General features: G+C 35.0%; 1 protein-coding gene across 3 annotated transcripts; it reads right to left on the reverse strand.

The window, feature by feature from the left end:
* Positions 1 to 1,271: 1,271 nt before the first annotated feature.
* Positions 1,272 to 27,172, reverse strand: LOC117334706 (SHC-transforming protein 1-like). 3 transcript variants are annotated; one of them, XM_033894488.1, is made up of 13 exons: positions 27,075 to 27,172; positions 17,468 to 17,615; positions 16,013 to 16,083; positions 15,018 to 15,078; positions 14,497 to 14,613; positions 13,782 to 13,835; positions 12,186 to 12,364; positions 11,332 to 11,464; positions 9,452 to 9,566; positions 8,829 to 8,936; positions 8,485 to 8,636; positions 7,069 to 7,200; positions 1,272 to 5,900 (listed from the first exon to the last, which is right to left on the reverse strand). In XM_033894488.1, the coding sequence occupies exons 2-13, from the start codon at positions 17,612 to 17,614 to the stop codon at positions 5,763 to 5,765; spliced, it is 1,407 nt and encodes a 468-aa protein (XP_033750379.1). In that variant the 5' UTR covers position 17,615; positions 27,075 to 27,172; the 3' UTR covers positions 1,272 to 5,762. The 3 variants fall into 3 exon arrangements, with proteins under 3 accessions (XP_033750379.1, XP_033750381.1, XP_033750378.1); XM_033894490.1 differs by lacking the exon at positions 27,075 to 27,172 and adding an exon at positions 23,728 to 23,745; XM_033894487.1 differs by lacking the exon at positions 27,075 to 27,172 and adding an exon at positions 19,747 to 19,869.
* Between the last annotated feature and the right edge of the window lie 326 nt (positions 27,173 to 27,498).

A 27,498-nucleotide genomic window follows, 5' to 3' on the forward strand; every position in this document is an offset into this window, starting at 1 on the left:
TTGCCATGATACATACTAAAAGTTCATCATGTTACTTCTGTGACATTGCACCATAATAGGGATTTATAGGCCTGTAAAATATCAATGTTTTGACTGGATTTGCTGTTTAGATGCCCCTTAAAAATGGTAGTTGCTAGTCCTGCTTAGCGTTCAGCATATTACACTGGGAAGACTGGTTCACCCATTGTCAGTATAATGTGACCAGGTGGAGTATCCTGCTGGGTGTCTTCGGCAGTTGCTTCGGTGAGGTAGCACTATAAATCCTTTAAATCACTACTAGTTAAGAAGGAGTGAATGGATTTCGACCAAATTTGGTCAAAAGCATCTTTTTCTTACCTCATCATGTCATAACAAAATGTCCAACATTAAAAGGATACAAAATGTGACCTGGCCCTTGACCCCATGACTTTGACCTCAAGCCAGCTGACTCCTTAGTTCTGAACAACTAGTGGAACCTACCAGTGATGTTTCAGCATTATCCCTCCAAAAATAGTGATGGAAATCTTTAATTAACAAAATCCAAGATGGCTGCCTGTTTGCCATTTTGTTTCCAGATCAGACTCAAAAGAAACTGCAATAACTAATTTCAACTATCAATTGATGTTTTAGCCTTTTTTTTTTAATTAGTTATAAAATTGCACATGAAAATCTAGGATCAATTTTCTGTCATTTTTTCCACAGAAATAGAGATAACAAGGATCATTTATGAAGGGATGGACAATAGACAAAAGATAATTTGAACTGTCCACTAATGATGCTACATCTCCGACAATGAACCAGAGAGAAAAAAAATGCTAATGTACACTTAAAAGTTTTATAAGTGTACCACTCCAAAAGTTTGAGCCTCAATTAAATCCAGCAAAAATAATATCACTATCTGCAAAATGCATAGTTTACATTTACTTTCAGGGTTATAAGCAATTATGATGATGATGTTAAAATATTTTTTGTTGATATTCATTGGTTTTAATTTAGATACATTTTTTGTGAGAAGCATTTACGGCAAAGTTGCATCTTCATTGTTTATTAAGATTTTTCAAGATTTTTTCAGCACTCATCTGAAATTCAAGCACTTTTCTAGGTCAGTACAAACATTATCTTCAAGTATATTTTCCAGCAATATGAGCTAGTCAGGTGGCAAAGATTCTCTTCCTATAGTTTTCTTTTCACTTTATGACAAAGTCAAGGGATTTTGTTAGAAGGAAGGTATTCTGACGATTGTTCCGAGTGTGTTAAGACACATTAAAGAGATAAACAACACTAACCACAGATTCAGACTCGTATTCATGTTTATTATAATTCCAACATGTTAGTCTGCTTAGAGATTTAATATGTACAATTTTACAGTAACAAGTTTTGAAGATGGGGAATCACAATTGATATACAGTATTCCATACAAACTGTACATGGCAGTATATCTATCTGGTATACCTATCACATACAGTCATTTACAAAATAGAAACATCACAAAACATTAGTAATTAGAATTACAGGAAATATAACTTATATAACTTTATAGTTTAGTCCATTAGTAAACAGAAAATCACAGCTTGATATATTTGCAGACACTCTGTTGGCCTCAAGTTTGATTTAGTCTTGGTTACAGTGAAGCTCTCATAGTATTTCATACTAGTGCTTGTAACAAATGCAGACGAGACCATTGTGACTCTTAGCAGCCTTGAAACTAGCATATAATTAATGGTCAGAGCACAAAATTATGTATTAAAAGTGTGTGATCAAAGTTTTCAAGATGATTTTGTTTTATTCATCTTTACAGATTGAGCTTTTCTTCAATAGATATGTATGGGAATATCTAGTAAAATGCCTAAGTTTGACAAATGTATAAAACTCCACTTAAAGTGTAGCGACATGAAATTGATCCTTTTCTAAGTACAAAATGTATAGCCTTTCTTACTGTCCATCTTATGAACGAAGATGATAACTACTATAATAGATGTGTTTTTGAAAATGGCCTGGAAAAGTTTCACATTACAGTTGGAAGGTTCAAGTGGTGAACTAACCTATTATCAGCCTTTTGAAAATCTCATTGACCAAAAAACCCATATCAAAAGTTTTAAGGCAGATAAAACATCAGAAACATTCAGATTAGTGGAGAACCAAATCACTGGGCGAACCAGGCAATGATAGTTAACCAGTAAGAATGTTTTCATTCTTGATAACATACTAAATAACAAATCTATCATTGTAAACTGATCCCATATGTATAATAAAAGCACTTCTATGATTGACATCTCCACCCCGTCACCTTTGGTATTTAGTATAAAGATGTCACAGTATTAAGTCCTCACTCACTCTAAAACACTACCACTCATATCACCTAACCACACAAAATGCCTCTGTAGTCACATCACCAGTAAATATAAGTTTTGGGAAAATATTTCCCTAATTTTTTTCAAAAATCTTTAAAAAAAGAATTTGTTCAAAAATTGTTCATGAAATCTTGTCAACTAAAAAAACTTTTTACCTTCCATTACACGATCCTTGAAATTCACTGCAAAATTTCTATGTAACATTTTAAATATCCATTGTATGTATGTTTATATGAATTACACAGAATACATCAAATATTAGAGAAATAAAGTAATGTGTATACCTTGGTATTTGTTCCTACGCTCCTTACAGAATAAACACTTCATATTGAACCATCTTCGGTCCGACATATCCATGCAGCTTTGATATCTATATTTATCTCTTCTATAATTCTTACATTGTATACATGGTGCCTGTTCATTTATGTGGACAAATCGGTTTTTGTCAACATTTAACCATTTCAGGTATAAATCTTGATGGACCTGCATCTTAATACAGACAAAATTCAACATAAAATCACTAGGTTTGTTAATATTTCATAAACAAACAACTTTGGTCCAATGAGTCCAACCACTTATACAGTGATAAATGAGAACAACCATGATGTACAGACCCTCCATTGATGGATTAAGGGGAGATAACTACATAGAGGAAACCGTCTTAATACAAAGGATGACTCTGAACATTTCTCTGTATACTTGAGCTATTGTTCCTAGTTCTTTGATCAAGAACAACTTGGAAAGTATATATAGACACATTTCTTTGGACATGAACTCTTTGTTACCAATATCAAAATAATTTGCTTGTAATGAGAACAATTTTAATACCCGGGTATCTATTAAAATGTTGTCATTTATACAACCGCTTCATAATTTCAGTAAATCTATCAATGATAGAGCCTCCAGTTGAACTCTCCACATTTAAAGTAAATGTAAAATCAAGTCTTTATATCAGAATTCTGGAAAAAAAACTATAGTCTATTACTGTAACTATAACTCACACCTCACAAATTATATTTGTATATGGCATTAAAATGAAACGATAAAGATATATAAAATATGTTAATATAATGATACATATATACTCTGTGTATGCTTTACCAGGATTTTGATCTATTTGTTAACTAACAACTGACTAGCAACATTTGTACAGTATTCAGTAGAGACCAGCACAACAGCACTGGTAGGAAATCTAATTTACTGACAACACAACAAATAAATCCTGGCCTCACATGTAAGGTACACAGGTTCTTGACACCAATTTCTAACCCATTGTCCATATATGTACAGGTATGGACCACGCAGTTGGGAAGTTGTACCAAGCCCCTGTGAAACAGTAATAAATGACACAATAGAAATAAAGTGAGCAGCAACTCACTTAATATTATACCTCAGCCCACTCATTAGTAATTTGTGTATGTGAATGTGTGTAAACTTCAAATGGTGTTAACACGGACAAGGTGATCACTCGCTTCCTTTACTAGGCAATGAGGGAAGTGAATTATGATCACCCATTTTCCAGACCAAAAAACCAAACATATCTTTATTGTGAATAAGCCTGTAATGAATTGTCATCTTTAACACATTTTTATAATAATATTGATTTGTCAGTGAATATTACAGATAACGATGACCCCCACAAAGCATAATAATTGATAATGTACAGCGGTACTGAATGGGATATTAACACTCAATATCCTTATATTGTGACAATTTTGGTCTCATTAGCCCGGGAAAGCTGACAATTTTCTTACAATAAACACATTTAATTAAAAGACAAGAAGGTCAATGTAAAATACATAGGTATTGAGCAAATCTTTAACACAAATTTGTATTACAGTTGTTCTCTGCTGAAATTCCAAGCATGAATACTGCAAACGTAATATATAAGTATTTCAAAATCCAAGTATTTAAATACTTTTCATGCTGAAAACTTTCTCTAAATTATGAACGATGGATCTATTTGTATATAATTTGTTTTCTACGGCAAGCATAGAGGTAGAGCCAATTAATTATGGCACTAATCTGTTTTCATTTGGCTAATCGCATAAATTAAATTTCGAGTGAAACAAAATAAATATGTTTACAGTACATAGCATCAGCTTTATGTATAATGACACATGTAAACTATTTCTACACTTACCCTGTAAATTATATTTTTCTTTTGAAAGAAGAAGAAAATTTACCATCAATATCAAGATAAGTTTTAATTTTCTTTTCTATCCTTTCTTTCCAACATTTTTATCGTCAGAAACCACTTTACACCCTGGTAAGGAAGTTAAAGAAATATAGTTTAGATATATAAATAGCAATTGACCCAAAAATAAGCCTGACAGTATTATACAATAAATATCTTAAAACAACATTTAATACTGGAAGCTTTCACACACATTAAATGTTAAAAATATCGACATAAACGATGCTGTTATACAATTTGTTAAAATGGCATAAAACTAATTTTTGAAAACAAAGTAAACAGTAAAAACAATATGATTTCTTCATCAATGATTACAAAAATAATGGGTGATGTTTGTGTGTAGGGGCCTACACTCTCCTACAGATCGACATGGCAGTTTGTGTGATTGTCAAGCGACCCAACAACCCAAATAGCAAATCTGTCAATGCTATAAACAAATATCAGTCAACAAGTTGGCAGAATAAAAACAGTATCCGAGATGATCAGTTGCTCAAACAGCAAAATTATTTTATTGTTAGAATATCAATTGACCAGGATAACTAAGACCAGTTAGTTTTTTTTATCTACACAGTGAAATTTTAACAAATGAAATACATGTATTGCATATCTTTAAGTTGTTCGTCTTTTCAATGATCTATAGTTGACAACTAAACATTGGAAGTTGGATAAGAAAGGTCCTATCCACTTTGTTCTATGATTTTAATCAAAAAATAAAATATGGTTTTGTGAAATAAAATTCTTTTCATTTGACTTTCAAAGTCCAGTTAATTCTTCAATAAACTAAGTGAGGACTACATTTCCTGTTTAGTTGCAGTTCATTCCTACATCAAAGTTTCTTTTATCATGAATTTGAGTCTGAACCATGTAAAATTACATGTGTTGTGTCTATCATGATTAAACAGGAAAATATATGACACTGAATAAAGTATCAATGATAACCAGTTATCAATAATGTGGGGAGTAAGAAACCCAGCTATCAATAATAGGTTATCAGATTTTACCAGTTATTAGCAAACAATTTATGTCCATGGACTCTCTACATTTGAATGATTATTCCATAGACACTACATCTCTGTAGTACAATATAAACATACGAGCATGTCTGATCGAGTACACATGCTGTGTCATTATAGACACATCTTGACCTCTTGAGTAAACATCTGTCACATTTCAAGGTCATGACCCTGACACCACGAGACAAAATATGACACTTTTTTTTCTGGTATACACATCCTTCAGCAGTTTGTGTAAGCGTTGCTGATTGGACGAAGAAGGTGAAGCTCACTCTCCTGTGATATGATTGGCAGACTGTGAGTGCGATGATGCTGGATGAGATGGGGCACACTGTCAAAGGCCCGGTCCTTGGTCCTCACCTGCAACAACATAACAATGTTCAATCATGCACACAATTATAAAACTGATATATTTGATCTCGGGAATGATGGCCCAACTCACTGTAGATTATGGGCAAAATCTTACTTCAAAACAAAAAGGTAAACATAATACAAACAAGTGCAATCAATGATTGCGAAAGCTCACCGGCGGCAGCAATCACACTATGCATTCATTTTTTATGTATGTATAAGCATGTCATTTTGAAATTGTATGTCACATAATATCGCTCCTAGATCTCTAATGGATGTATAAACTAAATAAGAAGGGTGTGGACTTACAAGCTTTTCAAAACTAACCCCCAAAATCTTTAAAGTGAGTTTTTGTGTCAAAAAAAGTAAGTCCACTAAATGGTAAAATGCCAAAATGCTAGTTTTTTTCTGCATGATTTTGCCACAGCATCACTCTTGGATCTCTAATGAATGTATAAACCAAATTAGAAGGGTGATAGGTGTATACTTTTGGACTTACCCCCAAAGTGAGTTTTGGTGCCAAAAATAATTAAGTCCACAAAATGGTAAAATGCGAAAAAATCACAATTTTTTTCTGCATGATTTTGCCATAACATCACTCCTAGACCTCTAATGAATGTATAAAGCAAATTAGAAGGGCATGAGGTGTATACTTTTGGACTAACAAGCTTTCCAAAAACGTACCCCAAAAGCTTTAAAGTTTTGGGGTGGGACGCTGACGCCGGGGTGACAGCATTAGCTCTCGGTTACTCGTAACCGGTGAGCTAAAAAGGGAACAAGGAACTAATGTAATACACATCTCATATTGGATGTATTTTGTTTAAGACCTAAAGTGACCTTGACATCTGACCTCTGATTCGGAAAATAAAAAGGATTCATCCTCTTATACTTATACTCAAACAGTTTTGTTACTCAGAACTGCAACTTGTGTAGAGAGGTTAAGTATGAGGCTATGAACTTAACATGTAAGTGACATAGACTCAAATAAACATGTAAGTGACATAGACTCAAGCTAAACATGTAAGTGAAATAGACTCAAGCTAAACATTTAAGTAACATAGACTCGAGCTAAACATGTAGGTGACAGACTCAAACTGTACATGTAAGTGACATAGACTCAAGCTAAACATGTAAGTGACATAGACTCGAACTAAACATGTACATGACATAAACTCACCACACCATCAGGATCCACAAGTAGCAGATGCTTTATAGAGCCATCCTGTTTCCCACACAGTACAAACTGGCCAGGGTCAGAGGAACTCTGTCGCACCAGAAAGTCACCATCCTTCTGTAATAACTTTTCAGCCTGAAATATATACATCATAAATATTACTGGTCACTAGAAACACTACACCTAAGACTTTCTCATCTGTAATATATAACTAATGCTTACAATTCTATTTGAGAACTATCAATCACTCTCTCATTAAAGTACATATATGTCTTCATCTGAAATGGTACATTTTGTTGAATAATAATGTTTCGTTATTTTCCTGGTAAATATCAAAGATGAAACAGCGGTCATGCTGCTCCCTTTTTGATTAGTGACATACCCTTTGATGATGATGTAGCCCAATATACAAGAGGCCCAGAGAGCCTTATTGCTCACCTCGTTTATTTGACTAAACATCAAAATAATCATGTTCAATTTGTTAATAGCTTTATTTATTGATGTCTAACGATACTATCTATATATATGATTAATGATTATGGGGTGGGGATCTCAACTGTTTCACAGATATAACCCAGAAACGAGGTCAAGATTCAACATGATTGTGTTCATCAAGATTGTGTTTATCTCTTAATGCTCAGCAATTCTATATATGGTTATGTGGTGGGTATCTGAATGGTTTCAAAGATGCTATCAATGAAATGACCCAATGGTCCCCTTTTGGCCCTGCCCATGGGGGGAGGGGGGTCAGCACCACCATTTGTACAATTTTTAATCCACACCCCATAATGATGCTATAAGACAAATATAAGTGATATTCATTGCTTAGTTTCGGAGAAGAAGTCGTTTATATCAATCAAGCCAAATTGATCCCTTTTGGCCCCGCCCTTCAGGCCCCCAGGGGGTCAGCACCACCATTTGTACTGATCTAAAATGATGTTTTACAAAACACTATGAAATTTGAGTGGAATTGCTAAAAGAAATATTGATATTGTGTGGAAACAAGTTTTCTATCTAAAGCAAGTGACCTTGACCTTCATGAAAGGCATTCCAAAGCAGGATTTTGGTGAGGAAGCACTTTATGAAGATCAAGTGATATTGGCCCAATAGAACTCAAAGAGAACTGGGGATGTTTCCAAGCAACATTAGGGAAACATCAAATGAATTGATATAAGTGATAAAAATGTCCCCTTTTGATCTCTGATCATTGGATGCTAAGGTCAAAGGTCAAATGAAGGGTGGGTGTATAGATTGTAAAGCTGCCCTTCACCTGAAATCATTATCCCTCACAAATAACCTATCTTAGAATTAAATCTAGAAAACCACGTATTTTCAGAAGACTACCAATGTCTACTTTCAAAATTACCATGCGACTATCAATGAAAAAACTTAACTATGGTATCTATTTGTTTGCGTTACCTGTTTCCTTGGCAATGCACCGTGATACCAGTCCTCAAACACAGGTGCTATGTTGGAGGTAGATTGAGGAGGCACGTCTGGAGGAGAAAGTGGCACGTCAGGGTGTCGGCGGAAAGTCTCCTGATCTGATGGTAGGCCCGCATTGAACGGTTCTGAAAAGAAACAAGGACACTTAGTACATACACCTGTACAGACACACCAACTACATACAACTACTCAAATAAAATCTATTCTGTGTTTGGAGGATTATTAAGTTACATTCAGTTTTACCTTTATAAACTGTATGTATACATAGTGTATTTTTTTATCAGTTAGACAGGTTTAACAGTATAAAGGAGACAAACCCATGTCAAATGGATCTGCAGCTCCATTTTTCTCTGGGGAGGAGATGACATTTTCTTTGTTGTCATACACGTTATCTGTATCAAATTTGTAGGCGCCATTCACATTTCCTGTAAGAAAAAAATATAAAATAAATAAAGTAAATATCATTTTCCACACAAGAAAAACGTAGAATGTAAATGACTATGGTAGACACAGACAAGGGTTATCAGAAGACAACATAAGTGGCTGAGTTGGTTTCAATTCAAATACCTAACTATCTACAGAGGACAACATTCCGGTGAGCTATAAAGGTTTATAAGCCAATATTATAATAGTTACTGTTACACAATCTCTGAAGGTATCGTTCTTTAGTCCATTTATAGTATGAAGTACATGGCACGAAATAAAACTGTTTTAACTTGTAGGCTAGAAATTAATACAGACATGTAAGTCAATAAAATACAAACAAATATTTTTCCCCAGTAAATTTATAATCTTATTTCAACACAAATGTAAATGATGATTTCCATGTTTAAAGATTCTGATTTTCAATAGTTGTAGGCCTAGTTTGTAGCTGTCTGTTATTTATTGACTACAGAAGTATATTATTTATATTAATTCTATTGACTTTAAAATTGTTTACCTTTATTGTCATAGATTTCTGCAACTTCAGCATCTGAGAAGTCAATGAGCGAGTGCTCCTTTGCCTCGTCATACAATGGTGGGTCTTTCACAGAAGAATACATTCCATCACTTACCTGTATTTCATTAACAAATAAACAATTTGAATGTAAACAGTAAATCATTTAATGATAAAATGTATAGTAACAGCATTCTAGTTTTTGTCTTTTTATGAAAATTTTTCCATTATCCATTTTGCACTTTACTCAAATTCTTCCCTTGAACTTCTTCTGAACATGTGTAACTTTTCACTAGTATCGGCAGAAATCATTTCTGCATACTATCGATTCCATTACACTGATCTACAACTTCGACTGTTTCATGCAAAATTTTATTGATGTGATCTTGAAGGTAGATATGTGTCATTAATTAATCTTCACTAATAACCCTTACTCCCAGTATTCTACAGGCACAACATCATGATACTGGGCATCTTTGCTAAAATGTATAATTAATAAATTGCTCAAAGATCTTAACACATTAGACCCATGTGATATTGAAATTAGAACAAGCTTATTTAGTTGAAAATATTGGTAGTCTCTTATCCCAGTACAGTACCGAAACAATATCATGAACCTGGGCCTCTTGATTATTGAGAAGGGGTCATTTGTAGATTGTATACTACTGGACAAATATCATGAACGGTACCTGGACTTTCTAGTTTATTGAAAAGCAGTTTGAGGGAAAAGCTAATGCTGCTCAGAAGGATGAAAGGCAGACATATGGATAGACGATGGATGACAGGCAGACAAAAGCTTACTTGACCTTCAGGCAGGTGAATTGAAAATTAATGCAATGGGGAAAGAACACATGATACTTGCACGTTCATGTACAGTATACATCTATATGAATCAGTCATGAAAAAATGTTTTGTCTCAAAAATGACCCTGGCTGTTTATGAGGTGACAAAACCAGAAATCCAAAAGTACAGCTATTTTAATCCAGCTACCAGCAGTCCAGTTATCCCAACAACTATCCAGCTCTGTGTTTCTTCCCCGCATAATTTAGCTTCTTCCCCACATAATTTAGCTATTTCATTCACTTTTAGGAGTTATGATGGTTAAATAAACAGGTTCTGTAACCGTTGTATTATCAATTATAGATATCAATAAAGATGTTGTTTTACGAGAGATCCCAGAGGGATCTTGGTGTCCATCACTGAATGATCTTTATTGGGTCTATGTAAAAGACTGTTCTTTTCTCATCTTTCCTTTACATAATGTCATTTGAAAACAATGTGAACCTACAAGATATGAAATTTGAGAAAGATCATAAAGAACTGTTTGAAACTAACATACCTCAACAAACAAAATAGTGAAAACAAACTTAACATGTCAAAATCCAACATTAGCCACTGAGTTAAATGGGCTTATAAAGATCTAAAGCATGTTATCCAAGAAAAGCAGGTATTGGTGTTGAAAGCTTAGGGCTGTGCAATGAACACTAGCTTTATTCAATTCATTCTTAGCAGGTTCCTGACTAGGCATCCAATCGGAGACCGGATAGGCAGGCATGCTAATCTTCATTGGATGAAACAGTAACTTACTTCATCCAATCGGAGACTGGATAGGCAGGCATGCTAATCTTCATTGGATGAAACAGTAACTTACTTCATCCAATCGGAGACTGGATAGGCAGGCATGCTAATCTTCATTAGATGAAACAGTAACTTACTTGATACATGCTGGATCATCCAATAAGATCAGTAATCTGAAGTACACTAGATAACCTAATGGTGCCAATTCTCTTTGAATTAAATGCCTGGGAGCCCAATTCAGAGTTGGCTGTATACATGTACTCACTAAGAAGGAATTGAATAGGCCATCTGTGAGGGGTACTTACAGGTAAGTTGGAGGTGGGAACAGCATATTCTGAAGCTTGTGTCAAGGGTGGGCGTGCTCCAGGTCGGTCATTATAATAATCTCCTTCATGGTCCTCTCCCCACGCATCCCCCTCACTAATAGGGTTCTCCATTCTAAAGTACAACATATCAAAGTCAGCTACGGTTGGATCTACCAACAACACTGTTGATCCAACCTTTCACTGATAGTTTACCTTACTCTATCAATGCAAAAGGGAAGGCGTTTTGGGAGGTGAAACAGCATTGTGTACTTATATCAAATTCTCATAAATGTATGTTTGTGAGGTGCAGTAAGCAGTTTAAAGTACATTCAATACCTTTGGGTAAAGGCGAGGAATAAAGTTATTGCTATACTCAGCATCCTTTTGTCGGTCAGTCTGGTTTACTGGAATTTTGTTATCATAGATATTGCCATCTTCAAACATCAGCTTGACACTGACGTCTGGGTAATCATACGAAGGCTCCTCACACTCGGATACTTCCTCAATGCTAGCAAAAGGCATTCACTATATATATATGTGTGTTCATTTGATCAAGTCTACACATTATAGGGGTTAATAGTTAAAGGACTTCTCCATACTTGAGAATGAAGAGAGAGAGAGAGGGCTGAAATTTTACCCAGAAGTCTAGTCGATAAATCAAAATTTTTACCCAGAATTATGGTTGATAGCTATATATTTATGTAGAAGTATTGTAAATGAATTAAATATTTATCAAGGAGTCAATAAATTTTATATTTACCCAAAAGTATAGTCAATAACTAAATATTTACCCAGAAGTATGGTCAATAAATTTTGTATTCTGAATTGCTAAATGTGTGAGTTTTTAATGTTACCTGTCTGGCGCTGTGACTGGTTTGGGCTGGTTCTTCAGATATTCTTTGAAGCGGAGCTCAAAAGCCTGCCCTATGGTGGTGATGACGTCCTCAGCCAAACCACCTCCACATTCCAGGACATGGCACGCTCGTCCATTTACAGCATCCTTAGCCACGTAAGCTACAAAGTCTAATGTTTCCTGCAATATATGGGTCAACTGACATTTACACATAGGTATGTAAAAGGCGAATGTTGGAATCTTCATTGACATAAATCTGTCTAAAAAGTGATTAATTCCTCCAACACATTAACACTTTTCTTTAGACTCATTCAGTCACTGTGATGAATACACAATTAATGGTTAAGATGTTATTAGAAGATAAGCATCTCAATAGTCGGTGTTACCATGTAAATATATACAAAGTACCGTATTTGACCTAATAAGGGCGCAGGTAATTGGCAGTGGGGGCGCCCTTATTAAGATTAGTTATTCTGAAGTTTTATGAAACAGACTATACCTTATAGCAGAATACCCAAGGCTGTGGAAATGGTAAAATATTCAGTCATAAAAATATTTCAGATGAAGATATCTATTCATTATCATATATTAAGCTTAAACATCACTTGAATATTCCTGTAAACTTGTAAACCATGCCAGCTGATCTTTAGACCAGAGAACTTGTGTTCCACCATTTATGTTCAAATGGAACTCTTTTGTGTTCTATTTATAGAAACAGGTGATTTCCCAGATCATACCAGACATCGTTTTCTTTGATCTAATAATTGATTTACAATGTCTTTTACTAACTTTCTGTCCTGAACAAAAGTTATTTATCAACAAGAATGAAGCAGAATACCCAAGGCTGTGGAAATGGTAAAATATTCAGTCATAAAAATATTTCAGATGAAGATATCTATTCATTATCATATATTAAGCTTAAACATCACTTGAATATTCCTGTAAACTTGTAAACCATGCCAGCTGATCTTTAGACCAGAGAACTTGTGTTCCACCATTTATGTTCAAATGGAACTCTTTTGTGTTCTATTTATAGAAACAGGTGATTTCCCAGATCATACCAGACATTGTTTTCTTTGAGTCATAAAAAAATATTTCAGATGAAGATATCTATTATTTGTATGTGTGTTTAGTTTCGGGTGCTCTTTGCACTGACATGTCATCTGTAGGAATAGACAAAATGTGGCGAAAACTTGTGTTCCAGTTACTTAATTTGCTGAAGAAAATTGAACACATAAAGTAGCAAAACATTTCACATGAATTATTACTTTTGAACACCATTTTGACACTCAGTCAAAGATTTATTTCCGTGAAAAAAGGTAGGTGCGCCCTTATTAGAGCAGGCACCCTTATTAGGTCAAATACGGTATATGAATACAAGTTGTTATTTACAAGTATACTTCTGAGAGGATTCTGGGAGGACTACATTTAACTATTCTCTTATTATACTTGCTGTTGAATTAAAATTAAAATTCATTCTTATATTGTGATCAAACTCAAATTTCACTAATAACAACCAAAAACATTAACATTACACATATATGTTATAAGTTTTATCAAATGACAGATTTGGATAGAGTTATTCCCCTTTACTTACTGAATCTCCTCCCGATGCAAAAGATATTCCAGGCATCTGATGGTTGGCAATCATCTAAAATCAGTACCAAATAAATTACATGAACGTATGGGATGATGACAAAATAAATCTGACAAGTGTCCACTAGAGTACACTGTCTGGTACCATGTACATGTGTTATTCTGTGGCTCATATCACCATGGAAACTAGGTAGCCCACAGTACAGTCATATAAACAAGTCCTGTCCATTAAATAGATATACATAGGAAAGAAACAACATACTCAAAATATCTTATTATATACAAATAATGTTTTAATTTCAATATAACACAGATGGTTCACAAGTAACATGGGATGGATTGTGAAACACCTGGAATAGTTAACTTATTAGAGGAAACTGCTAAAACAATATGCTATCACAAAATATCTCACCGGACACCATAATCATCAGTTTAAGTACCTTCAGTCTGTAGTTATGTTTGTATAGAGGTAAATCAGTTTCCTAAAACAGTAATCGATCACACACATACCTCACCGGACTCCATAATCATCAGTTTAAGTACCTTCAGTCTGTAGTTATGCTTGTATAGAGGTAAATAAGTTTCCTAAAACAGTAATCGATCACACACATACCTCCACGGACTCCATAATCATCAGTTTAAGTACCTTCAGTCTGTAGTTATGCTTGTATAGAGGTAAATAAGTTTCCTAAAACAGTAATCGATCATACACGTACCTCACCAGACTCCATTATCATCAGGGTAAGTGCCTCTGTAGTTATGGTCAGGTTGACATTTGATCCAGCATACTGCATCTCTGGCCTCTCTCCCAACATCTTGCTCAATTTCTTATCCTAAAGTTACACAACAGATGTATCTTTTATTTGACTTTACCTAATTTATATACACTGTAGTAGCTATAGAGTAGATGGTTTTCTAGATATCTGCATACTCTGCTGAATAGCATGATTTTATTGATATATTACACAATTAATTTGCCCAAATTTTGTACTGAATAAAGTTGAACTTTGAAACAATAGGCCTGAAGTGTATTTCTTGGTTCCCTGGATTTTTCGCCATGTGAGTCATTTACAACCAACTCAGCTCTTCACCTGAGGCAGCATGATCTGATGATCTACTGACTGAACTATTGTGGGCCATGGTCTCAATGTTAATTTATATTTACTGATAATTACAAGATGAATACATTATAATTCATTCAGCTCCATGTTAACAATTTCAAAAAGAATCGTCTAACCTTTTTTTTCTTTGATAACGGTTTCATCCCAGCTGATTCACAAACTCGGCTAATGGCTTCTCTGTAAATGTAAACATTGTCTTGCTAAAATCAAACAATACATCAATTTATTAATCTTATTTAAGTTATCGTTGTAAAAATAAAAGAATTTAAATTAGAACTTTCAGTCGTTACCTATATCTATCAACTATATCCTTGCATTTTAACAACAGTTTTCATATATACACTGTATATACATATGTTGATCTTCCCGACATCACAACACATGTCTGAAAGAGGTTAAAGTGACAAAGCAGGTTTTTACAGTGCTTTTGATGCTTATTTTACTGAACACCCCGATAGGTATCACTGACTAAAATCAACACCTTCATTGATGCATGGTGTCAATATCTATTTTTTACAAGGTTTTCCAATAGGTGGTTTTTATATTATTTTTGTCGTAAGTCCTATTAAAAGCCAGGGTCATTTAAGGACATGCCTGGTTTTGGAGGTTGAGGAAATCCGGAGTACCCAGAGAAAAACCACCGACCTACGGTCAGTACCATGCAACTGCCCCACTTGGGTTTCGAACTGGCCACCCACAGGTGGAGGGCTAGTGATAAAGTGTCAGGACACCTTAACCACTCGACCACCGCGACTCCATTACTATTGTGGTAAATGAGTTAATAGGCATATGGATGATTAAACAAAATGAGTTAGTTAAATTAAATAAATCTGTTTAAATAAAAACAGTTATAATTATTTGTTACAAACATGTCACAATTACACAATTATCACTGAATCAATAATATCATGACTCAATCTCTCGAACAAGACGAAAAAGATTTTGTTTTAAAACTTGTACTGCATTTATCCTCAAATAAGCCCTCTCCTCTATTGTAAAAGTTAAACATTTAAGTTTGGGGAGTGATTATTTGTGAATCACTTTATCTTACTAGCAGTTATGAGACAATGTTCATGAAGTGTGATAATACTTTAACACGGTGTGAGCTTACCTGGCAAGACTTGTCCGTGTGTCAAAATCTAGGCTTCTCATCGACTCCTTTACCTCCAAACATCCAATATACTGAAATCATACAAAACACATTACATCTCTATGATAATCCATCATCTTACAATAACAGGGGTGGGAATATACCACAGGACCTTCTGCCCAGGACCATTTAGTTTTATGAAGGGCCAGTAGATCTTAGACTTGGCTAGTCCATTTGGCTTACGTATTTAATTTTGAAACCCATCAGCTTTAATTCCCATAATGATAAACAAGGGCCCGTTGGAGGGCCACAACATACGCCCGCCGCAATATTTGACACTTGGAAGGGGGTAGTTTCACAGGTTGTAATGCTCCGGCTCATCAAGATGTATATTTGTGTCAAGTATGGAGAGCCTGGGTCGGGTAGTATTGAAGTTATGGTCTGGATAAGTAAAATCATCAAAGGGATATAACTCCGCTAATAAGGGGGTAAGGGGCATAATTTTGGTATGTGACACTCCGGCTCATCTAGATGTATATTTGTGTTAAGTATGGAGAGCTCAACACCATATGTGCCCGAAGTCAAATCATCAAAGGGGAATAACTCCACAAATAAGGGGGTAAGGGGCATGATTTTGGTATGCGACACTCTGGCTCATCAAGATGTATATTTGTGTCAAGTATGGAGAGGCTGGGTTGGGTAGTATTGGAGTTATGGTCGGACAAGTAAAATCATCAAAGGGGAATAACTCCACAAATAAGGGGGTAAGGGGCATGGTTTTGGTATGCGACACTCTGGCTCATCAAGATGTATATTTATGTCAAGTATGGAGAGCCTGGGTTGGGTAGTATTGGAGTTATGGTCGGACAAGTAAAATCATCAAAGGGGAATAACTCCGGGGGTAAGGGGCATGATTTTGGTATGCGACACTCCGGCTGATCAAGATGTATATTTGTGTCAAGTATGGAGAGCCTGGGTCGAGTAGTATCAGAGTTATGGTCCGGACACCATATGTCACCGCCCGCACGCCAACATGATAACATAATATGTCCCGTCTTTCGTCGGGCGTATAAAAATAAGGTCTGCATCATATTGCGTGCCTTGAGGTGCATTTTGTTTATCACAATAACTCTTAAGTAAATAGAAACGGAGAAAACGGAAAAAAAAAAAACTGCATGTCCGCGCGCACACACACACACAGATGCATAGATATAGTGATTGCTATAGGGACCACAGAACCAAATCAAAAATAGATTGTGGCAGAAGATTTAATATGAAGGTGAATGCATCAGGGCCTACTGATTGGATATTCAGGTGAGAGAAGCAATACATGTAGATGTAAAATATAGAAAAAAGTTGATTTTTTTCTAGCTTGTTTTATTTGTTGGTGGAAGACGGACAATGTGCCATGATGATCTATTAATATACAGAAACAACGAATTTGTGGTGGAATTTGATAATTGCTATAAAATGTACCCGGACTCCATAGCAGATTCCACTGTCAACATGAAGCTGTACGTCAGGGTGGATCCAGCCTCGATCTGGTTTGTTCATAAAGCTGCCAGTCTTTGACCATTCTGACCCTGTCCGCTTCTTCTTTGTCTTGTCTGGTTTACTCGCCATTCTGAAAGTAAAATCAGATATTTATAACTACAGAAAATCAGATGGAATAAGATATTTATCACTACAGATGAAGTAGAATAAGATATTTATTACTACAGATGAAGTAAAATAAGATATTTATTACTACGTATACAGATGAAGTAGAATAAGATATTTATTACTACAGATGAAGTAGAATAAGATATTTATCACTGCAGATGAAGTAAAATAAGATATTTATTACTACGTATACAGATGAAGTACTAGTAGAATCAGATATTTATCACTGCAGAAATTCTAAGTAGTGATATGATTCTAAGTAGAATCAGATAACACATCACTTCAGAAAACTTAACCTCACTTAAACTCGCATTACACCAAGACCTTTGTATCGAGAAAGGGGATGGATGTGCTTATGAAGTAAAGCCCACAAAAGGGGATGGATGTGCTTATGAAGTTAAGCCCACAAAAAGGCTGCTTAATTACTTCATTGATATATGTCAAAACACTGTCTGATAATGCTTTGTGAAAAGATGTTTATTCCCAAGAAGCAATTAATACAAACACGCTATTTCTTTACCAAATTTTCAGTTCAGGCTTGTGAAATTCACAGCCATACTAGCCCAGCGTAGCATGGTATTTGAGTCATGGTGAAATGACCCCTTTTTTATTAGTGACTTACCCATGACATTAAAATTTAGAAACATTCAAATTCAACTCTATTCATATGCAGGCAGGTGACCAAAGCACAGTTAAACCTAGAATTCTTGACAGTTATATTACATATAGATACAAATCTAAATAATATGGAGTCATTGCATGTGCAAAATTGATCATGCATGACCTGTTATCACAACGAGTAATGTCCTTATATTATCACCCGATCATAACTCTTCACTAACATGGTATTTTTATGTTCATGTAGGCCGTATTTGCAACATATTTACTTGGAAAGTCTATACAAACCACCAAATAAGCAGTCTTTGTTACCAAATAAATATGGTTTAATTGACAGTAGAATGCTGGCTTAATTAGAACTGTAGTCCATCTCTCAAAATATTAAATATTGACAACAAATTAAAGCCATACTGGTGGCCATATTTATGACGCCTTCTTATATTGGATCCAGAATCCAAATGTGAGACACTTGAGTTTGAAAAATGATATGGTGCTGATAGATGGAATAAAAGATTCATTTTTTAAACAGAAACTGATGCATACAAAAAGATATTGTGGTTTACTTATTTTTTAAGTTTCCAATATTTCCCCATATCTGTTAGCTAGTAGAAATTTAGGTGCTGTGGAACACAGCAACCCCTAGCTATGCTAGGTGACTCCCCCAGGAGAATAAATTCATTCAGAACTTTTGGGGGAGCAAAATATTGCTTATTTCTATGATAAATGCTGATGAGTTCATGATGGGACTGGTAATGATTATATATACTAGATAATGTCCGTCCTTACCTTATTTTAGTATTTGTTTGTTATTTAGTAGTATATGTTTGTAGATATCCACCAGCGGGTTTGTGGGAGGGGAGGCCATCGAATACTGTTTTTTAGTCTCAGATTTTTTAATTGGCAATTGATAGTGAAATGTCTGATTGTTTCTACATTTGATACTTAAAATGAATGTAGAATATACTTCTGATTGGTTCTGTCATTTCCAAGAAATAGGCCTGCATATATTTGACAGACCTATATACTGTATTCAAAAATTAATAAGAAGTTCCATGACAAGTAATTATATAATTATGCAAGAGATCATGCAGGCCTGAACAAACTTTTCCGTTGATGTATTTCGAAGTTCCGAATGTAAGAAGTGTAGGAGATAGAGCCCAGACAAGATCATTTAAAGTGCAGAAGGACGGACAGGCAAACAGCTATATATAGGTATACGTACCCCCTCCCCCAAGTTCCCAGTGGGGTACTAATAAAAAAGGTTTATATATACATTGTATATGATCAAATATTGTAAATGATTATACTCATTCAGTAGACTGTTATTCTTTACATCAAACATTACAAGAACATCTTCACAATGACATAAAAAACAATAGTCCATACACATATTCTTTATGATTAATCAAATTAAATTAATAATATAGTTATCACTAGTCATCCACTGCTAGCCAAAGAAATCCATGAATACTTACATATCAAACACTCTCAACCCCATTTCTGTAGACTTTTAACCCGTTTGATACAACAACCCTCAACAAAACATATTGTACCACACGTTACATTAACTCTAAATCACCATCCATGTTTACAAATGGTTGTATGTCCATGGTACATCGTGACAGATTTAACTTACACACCATGAATCATACATTAAAATAATAATTTAAATGTCTTCTGGTTTATTACACATGTACTTAATGCTTGTTACCTATATATAGCATCTATATATAGAATCTAACTGACAGTATATCACATTTCCCCCCACAACATTTAACTTACATACATGCTTGCTTGGTGAGTACAATTTACAGATCAAAATAACATTAAATTAGAATGTGATTTCTTAATGAGTTAAATAATGTATATTGTCAGAATAACATTGAATTTTATAAATTAGAAAATGTTTTCTTAATCAGTGAAATAATGCAAGTTATCAGAACAACATTGAATTTTATAAATTGACACACACGAAAAAGGATTTAAAAAAAAAAAATTCTATTTCTGAAATGTTTGTAAGACCTGCCCATGCATCTGGCCCCAGGGATTCCAGACCTGATGAGGTATGTTTTATACAAAAACAAAGAATACATATATAATAACAAATTCATAAATCATGATTTGCCTATATCTGCTTCTAACTAAAATTGATCAAATTCCACTAAGCCCTTTTTGACGAGTGGTAAAGATGTTAACCTTTAATTTGGACCAATTGAGGTATAATATTACTTAGTGTGAGCACAGGCGCTTGCATAGAAAATATGACTTTCACTTTTTTTTTTATATGACAGTGGTATGTGTAATCTGTTAAGCTGAAGGTTGGCAACAACGCCACGAGCAAAACGGCACCCCATCTCACTTCAATCGACTAAAAAACACATTTATTCAAACTGACACGGCGCACACTATATGCGACCGTCATCAGAAAACATTCATCTTTAACCTACCGTGCCACTCAATACGAATTGTTACATCCAAAACACAATAATCCGTGAAAACATCGCCAAATTCCTCGCTCAGAACGCCATTTTTCAAACGGCTCCCTCAGCCTGTCCAGATTCTTCATTTACATACGGGGTTGAAAGGTCCTGCGATTATATAATCGACTGTCACCAGGTGCACTTTTTGGGGTCATCTCGGCATACTTTATTTTACAGGTGCAAGCACAGGACGCCGTTTGCGATATCACGGACTAATAAGATAAAATGTTTTAATGCCATGCAGTGATGAGATCGTCCTTTCCTTTTCTTCAACTGCATCATTTCGGTAGTTGTTGAACTTCGTTTACAATAAAAAAGATTGCATATAACGGTGCTCAATAACTTGTTAAAGACAGGGCCGGGACATTATACGTATACCATGAAGAAGCAGTATAAGTTGAAATTTTTCGAAGTTAAAATTTGGATGGGGTAATAGCTGATAGTTGTTTGATATTTTGATTTTTTATTGTACTTGTCATCTATTTAAGGTTATGCCCATCTTCAATTTAAAAAAATGGATACCTACATGACTAGTTAAAAATATATAGTCCACACACAATACCGGTAAGAATAAGAGTTTGTTCTGGGTATTCTGGCGTTAGCCCTAAAATACTATAAAAGTCTGGCGTTGACACAAAATAACCACTACTGCCCCTCAAGTAAATAATTCTGTAAGCACTTCAGCCAGCTTGATTATTATTAGAGTAGCGTTTGATGCTTACACACTCCATTAATCAGGTAATTCATCAATAACTTAAATTTTATACAGTATATGCGAGCGATGTAAAGTGGAACTGTGGAATTAATGGATAATCAGTATTACAAAGAATACAATGTGTTAAACTATTTGACATTGTCACTGGCGGATTTTAAATTTTTTCAGGGGGAGTACCCTTGAAAATCCTGTGTCCGCCCCTGATTGTAGACACTATAAGGGGCAAACTGATATCGAGTGTATTAAAATCGAAATCAAGTAAGAAAGTAATTCTGTTTCGAAAATTTGAATAAAAAGGGGTTTAAAACAAAATGACTGAAGGAACTCCTCCTCAATATTTCGATAATCATACAGTGATAGATCTATAGGCAAGTCCCGAGTCTTGTATGTACAAGCATTTTGTTCTACCTTTGTGAAAAAAGTATGCGAATCCATTTCCCTTTTACCATTTTTTTTTTTAATTTCAAGTATAAAATGTCTAGGCCTACTACGTGAATTTTATTACAGAATAGGTATTCTTGACTTCTTTTGCTTTTCCTGTGTACTAGCGGATTCCGAAATTTTGGCCCCCAGACCCCTCGCCAAAAACAATTCGGCCCCCCCCCCCTTCCAATTCCTGGATATCTGCGCCTGCTGTATACTGTCATATACGGAGCATGGTACTCTAACGTTCAAAATAATGAATAATTTATGATTATAAATCATCGTTCTTCGACGAAACTCTTCAAATAATCGTAAATTAGACGAAACTCTTCAGCGAGCCGAAGCATTTTCCGGACAAAATGCATCTGGAGATGACCCCCAAAAGTGCACCTGACGACTGACGATCATATAATCGCATAACCTTTCAACCCCGTATGTAAATGAAGAATCTGGACAGGCTGAGGGAGCCGTTTGAAAAATGGCGTTCTGAGCGAGGAATTCGGCGATGTTTTCACAGATTATTGTGTTTTGGATGTAACAATTCGTATTGAGTGGCACGGTAGGTTAAAGATGAATGTTTTCTGATGACGGTCGCATATAGTGTGCGCCGTGTCAGTTTGAATAAATGTGTTAGTGTGAGGACATCTTCAGTCAATGAGACATACTGTATTAGGTGTATTGTGTAATGCCCTACAATAGGTTCATGCTTCAATGACTTTAGGTGTATAACAATCACATGGTGTCTATATGTTACTGAGAGAGATGAGGTAAAGTCACAACTGACCACAAAACAGGATACAAAAGTGATTCACATCCTTTAACCTATAAGAAAGACCTTGGGTTCCCCTGGCCTGGACTGCAGTGGGCACCAATAACACTGGGTTTCCCTTGCCTGGGCGTACTCTAGTATACACCTATAACACCGGGTTTCCCTTGCCTGGACGTACTGTAGTGCAAACCTAGAACGTTAGCCTCAGTTTCCTATGGTCATGACATACCGTCCACCTAGAACATTAGTCCTAGTGCATATAGTTTCCTCTGGCCTGGACATGCGTGTATGGTACCTATACCAGTTTTCCCTGGGACGGACATACGTGTATGGTACACCTATACCAGTTTTCCCTGGGACGGACATACGTGTATGGTACACCTATACCAGTTTCCTCTGGCCTGCGGACATACACGTACGGTACACCTATACCAGTTTCCTCTGGCCTCGACATACACGTATGGTACACCTATACCAGGTTCCTCTGGCCTGGACATATGCATGATAATAATTTTATACACCTATACCAGTTTCCCCTGGGGCAGACATACGTGTATGGTACACCTATACCAGTTTCCCCTGGGCCTGACATATGCGTATGGTACACCTATATCAGTTTCCTCTGGCCTCGACATACACGTATGGTACACCTATACCAGTTTCCTCTGGCCTGGCCATGGACATACACGTATGGTACATTACACCTTTACCAGTTTCCTCTGGCCTGCGGACATACATGTACGGTACACCTATATCAGTTTCCTCCGACCTACACTGGGACCAGAAAAAAACATTGCTACCATAACATCTACACCAACAACTAAAGTAACATTATCCTGTTCTTACCTGTAATTAACCTGATTCAGGTAACTGAAGTAAAAGCATGCATGAGCCCCATTTCTGAATTAATATTCCCTTCCCAAAATGAGACAAAAAGGTTTTGACCCCAAATCAGTAAAAAAAAAAAATCCTGTCTGTAAATATTTCCTTTACCATGCAGTATATGTTTCGAATGTTACAAACTCATTACTTATAATTATAATCAAAAGACACTAACGTTGACACTCACTCATGAAGTTAGTAGTCCTATTTTTTTCAGTTTTGTGATGCACCTGATCATGAGTAAATACATGTACAGCTACAACAATATAACTATAGACTAACTAGTGTTCATGACTTCCTGGTCTATATCTCGAATGACATCGATAAGAAAACAAATACACACAAAGGTAAACAATGACTGATTGATATACAGCTACATCACTGTGTTATTTGATGATGTATGCCCCAATGGAATGTCAAACTGGTTCCTTGTATAATAAAATAATCTGACGATTTTAAATACCCAGTAGTAAAACAATGCAAAAATGAAACATAAGTCATTAGATATTAATGTATGAATACTCTGTTGAATGTAGGGGAGCTTTTTCAAATTTTATACTTGAACCATCATTAATTTGAAAGCCTCGAGCTCTATAGCAATTACCTATACCAAACATTTCCTGCATTAGTATTAAGCTTGACTTCAGATTAACTATCAGTGCTGAGAATATGAATAAACTTTTTTAATTCAGAAACTATTTTTTCATAGTTAGCAATAAAACTGACCTCTGTGACCCTGGTTGTTGGTCAAGGCACAGGGAATTGGTGAACAATTTTAAACTCTCTAACCATACACGTACACAAAATGACATTACATATATATGGACTGTCGGTTGGAAATTTGTATCAGCTAGGTCCCTGTGTATGGATCAACAATTAATACTTAACTAGTATAATCAGCCAGTCTCTCATCTCATCAGTAAGGTGCAACCAGGCCAAGAATGATTATCCTATATGCTTTAGGGAAAACAGTCATTTGAAGCGATATTTTTACACAACTGTTAAATAAGGATCAATTTATCATTTATATATAGAATATGCCAACTATAAAGTAGCATAAAGTTCAATCTCAGTAGGTAGCTACGTATATACAGGGCTGCAGATATAGGCCATATCATTGTTCATCAAACAATGTTGGAATATTTTAGCATATTTTACCCATTTGACCTTGAAATAGGTCAAAGTCTTGTTTATAGTGTGTCTACTCTCAGATTATATTTACCTGAAATTTACAACAGTGTGTCCTGCTTAAGAAAGGGAAATGTATTAATAAGTTTATGCTTAAATTGGGAAAATAGCTTTTTTTATTAGTTAGATTATCATGTTTTTCCTTAAATTTGAAGAAACTAACAATTAAGCTTTCCTCTACAGGAAACAGCCTGTTGTCGACTGTGATGTGAAAATAAAGCAAAATCTATCACAGCTGTGTATACCTAAATATCCATGACTCAATGAGTAGATGTTACCTAATTAATTACTTTGTAGATTTCAACCATTTTAAAATTTGATCTATGTCAGGGCTTCCAGTGTGGGTCATTGAAAGAATGTTTTTGACCTCCAAAATGATAACAAGACTCTTGGGATTGAATGGACATGTGTCCATTTGACTATGTATATGTCTTGACCCTTCAGATTTCTGAGAAAATGTTATTTGACTTATGAAATTGCTAAGTACATTTTTGGGCAACTTAGCTAACCAAGGGTGTTCAACTTGTTGGCTAGTGAAGTTGAAAACGAGAGTACAGTATCGTATTGAACACCCTTGGCTAGCAAATTGAAAATCTATCAAACAGCTACAGAAGATCCTTGAGAGATCTTTGCACCCATCACAGCTATATAATGATCTTTCTTGGTTTTCTCTTTTCTGTATTTTTTTTTACAACTCTCCTCAATTTTTGTGTTTTAATATGAAAATATATGTCAAATTGAAAGGGCAAAGAAAACAGGACCGGTAATAACACACATTCTTAATCCAAGATGGCCACTGTCTCACCGAGTCACCATTTTGTATTTCTAATCAGTCTCAAAATTGAACATACACATCAGGGACAAAGGGGAACCTACTCTACCTATAAAATTTGAGAAAGATCAGATGAAGCATCTTACCTATGAGAAAAGTGATAAGAGATTATCGGGAGGTATCTGTGGTATCAAAATGAAACATGCACAACATTAACTACAGACCAAGATTTCTGTCTTTTATGAAAATGTCTCATAAATTCCTGGCTTGTATTTGCTTAAATCAGCTCCTCAATAAAATATATATTTATATCCAATCAAGTGTTCCAAATTCATGCAGCCAAACTAAGATGGCAGTGTCCATAGCCAGCCACTTCATGCCCAAATCTATGCATGCATAGTTTTGTTTTTTATAACAGTATAACCCCAGAATGAAATAAAGTAACATGATTAAGTGGCCAGACATTTAATCTAACATTTTTAATAGTGTTTTGATCTGTTCCTTTTTCTCTCACTGTTGAACAGGTTATACATACCATATAAGTGACATACTTTATTGGCTGTAAAAATCATGTTGTATTGCATTTGAGATCAAGTGAACACGTGATATGACACTTACCAGTCACCATATATAAGATATCAGACCTTTATAACATAATGTATAACGATGATCTGATTGGCATAGCAAGAACCTGTATTTATTGATAAAGATATCTATCAATGTGCTGGTTATTAATGTTTAATAATTAAGCTTCACTCTGTTAATTTTAAATCAGAGTATAATATACTTAAGAAAGCATACCTTGCCTTTGTTTATCGATAATTATACATAAATCAACAATGTTGATCAATTAAACATATAATCATCAAACAATAAACATTTGAGGCAGTGCTTTAATTTTTTGAATTTTGAAATTAAATAACACATTCTCTCGACAATGACTTTTCACATCTGGACAATACTATTAAGCCATTATTCTTACCTCTAGAATTAATGCTATGTTTTCAAATTATGCATAATGAAAAGTTTTTATTGGTTATTGATATTCCCTTATTTTTCAGTTTAAAAAATGTCTCCTTCCCAAATATACAGAGAAGTTTAATATGACAAGGTATGGATACGGTTATCCTAACTTTAATTGATATGTGTTTGATTTACATACATAAGAGTGAATGAGTAAGACCGTAGTAATATTAATTATGAATTATTGAATTGAGGAGAGAAAAAAAAGATATTCTACTGAGGATTTTCTAATTACTGGTCAATGGATATAGATTCCCGAGGTAATTTATCTTCATGTTATATTGAACGCATCCTATTTCATGCTGACCGAAAATAACTTGATACTGTTAAGAAGATTATTCCCCGAATTGACAATCTTGTCCGTCTGGCCCCGTCTTGGGCGTCTGCCTTTGCCTAAGACAAAATGAATACACACACAAGACTGTCAAAAAAAATATAATAACGCGTCGTCCAATCAGACAGATTATGATGACGGCGTCAACGACTAGAATGCTGAATTTAAAGAAAAAAATGATAGCCGGGTGAAGAATGTTGTTATTCAAGTGGCCTACCTGTCAAATTCTTGTCATATTTTCGTTTTGACGATGGAAAACTTCATTTCCTTGTCCGGAAGTTTATTTCTGTAATACAGAGCGCATGCGCATTTACGTTTTCCCGGTAACATTATAACAAAACACATTCACGAATTTGCCGGTAAAACATATCCGGAAATAATCCACCCACACTCTTCCTGAAAAGATTACCGTACAAAATACGCAATTGAAACAAGCCGAAAGAAGGTAATAAAAGAAACAATATGAAGTTATAGGTTATTTCACAGAGGTTCGTTGCAAATGTATTATATATGAGATGTGTGGACCGTCTCACATATTCGGTCATGAAGCTAAAATGCCATGTCCAAAACAATTTAAGAACAAGTTGTTTACTTGCATGGAATGTCACAAAAAAAAATAACATAGAGTCCAAAAGTGGCAA

The sequence above is a fragment of the Pecten maximus genome, chromosome 9, assembly GCF_902652985.1.
Source record: "Pecten maximus chromosome 9, xPecMax1.1, whole genome shotgun sequence".
NCBI classification, from domain to species: Eukaryota; Metazoa; Mollusca; class Bivalvia; order Pectinida; family Pectinidae; genus Pecten; species Pecten maximus.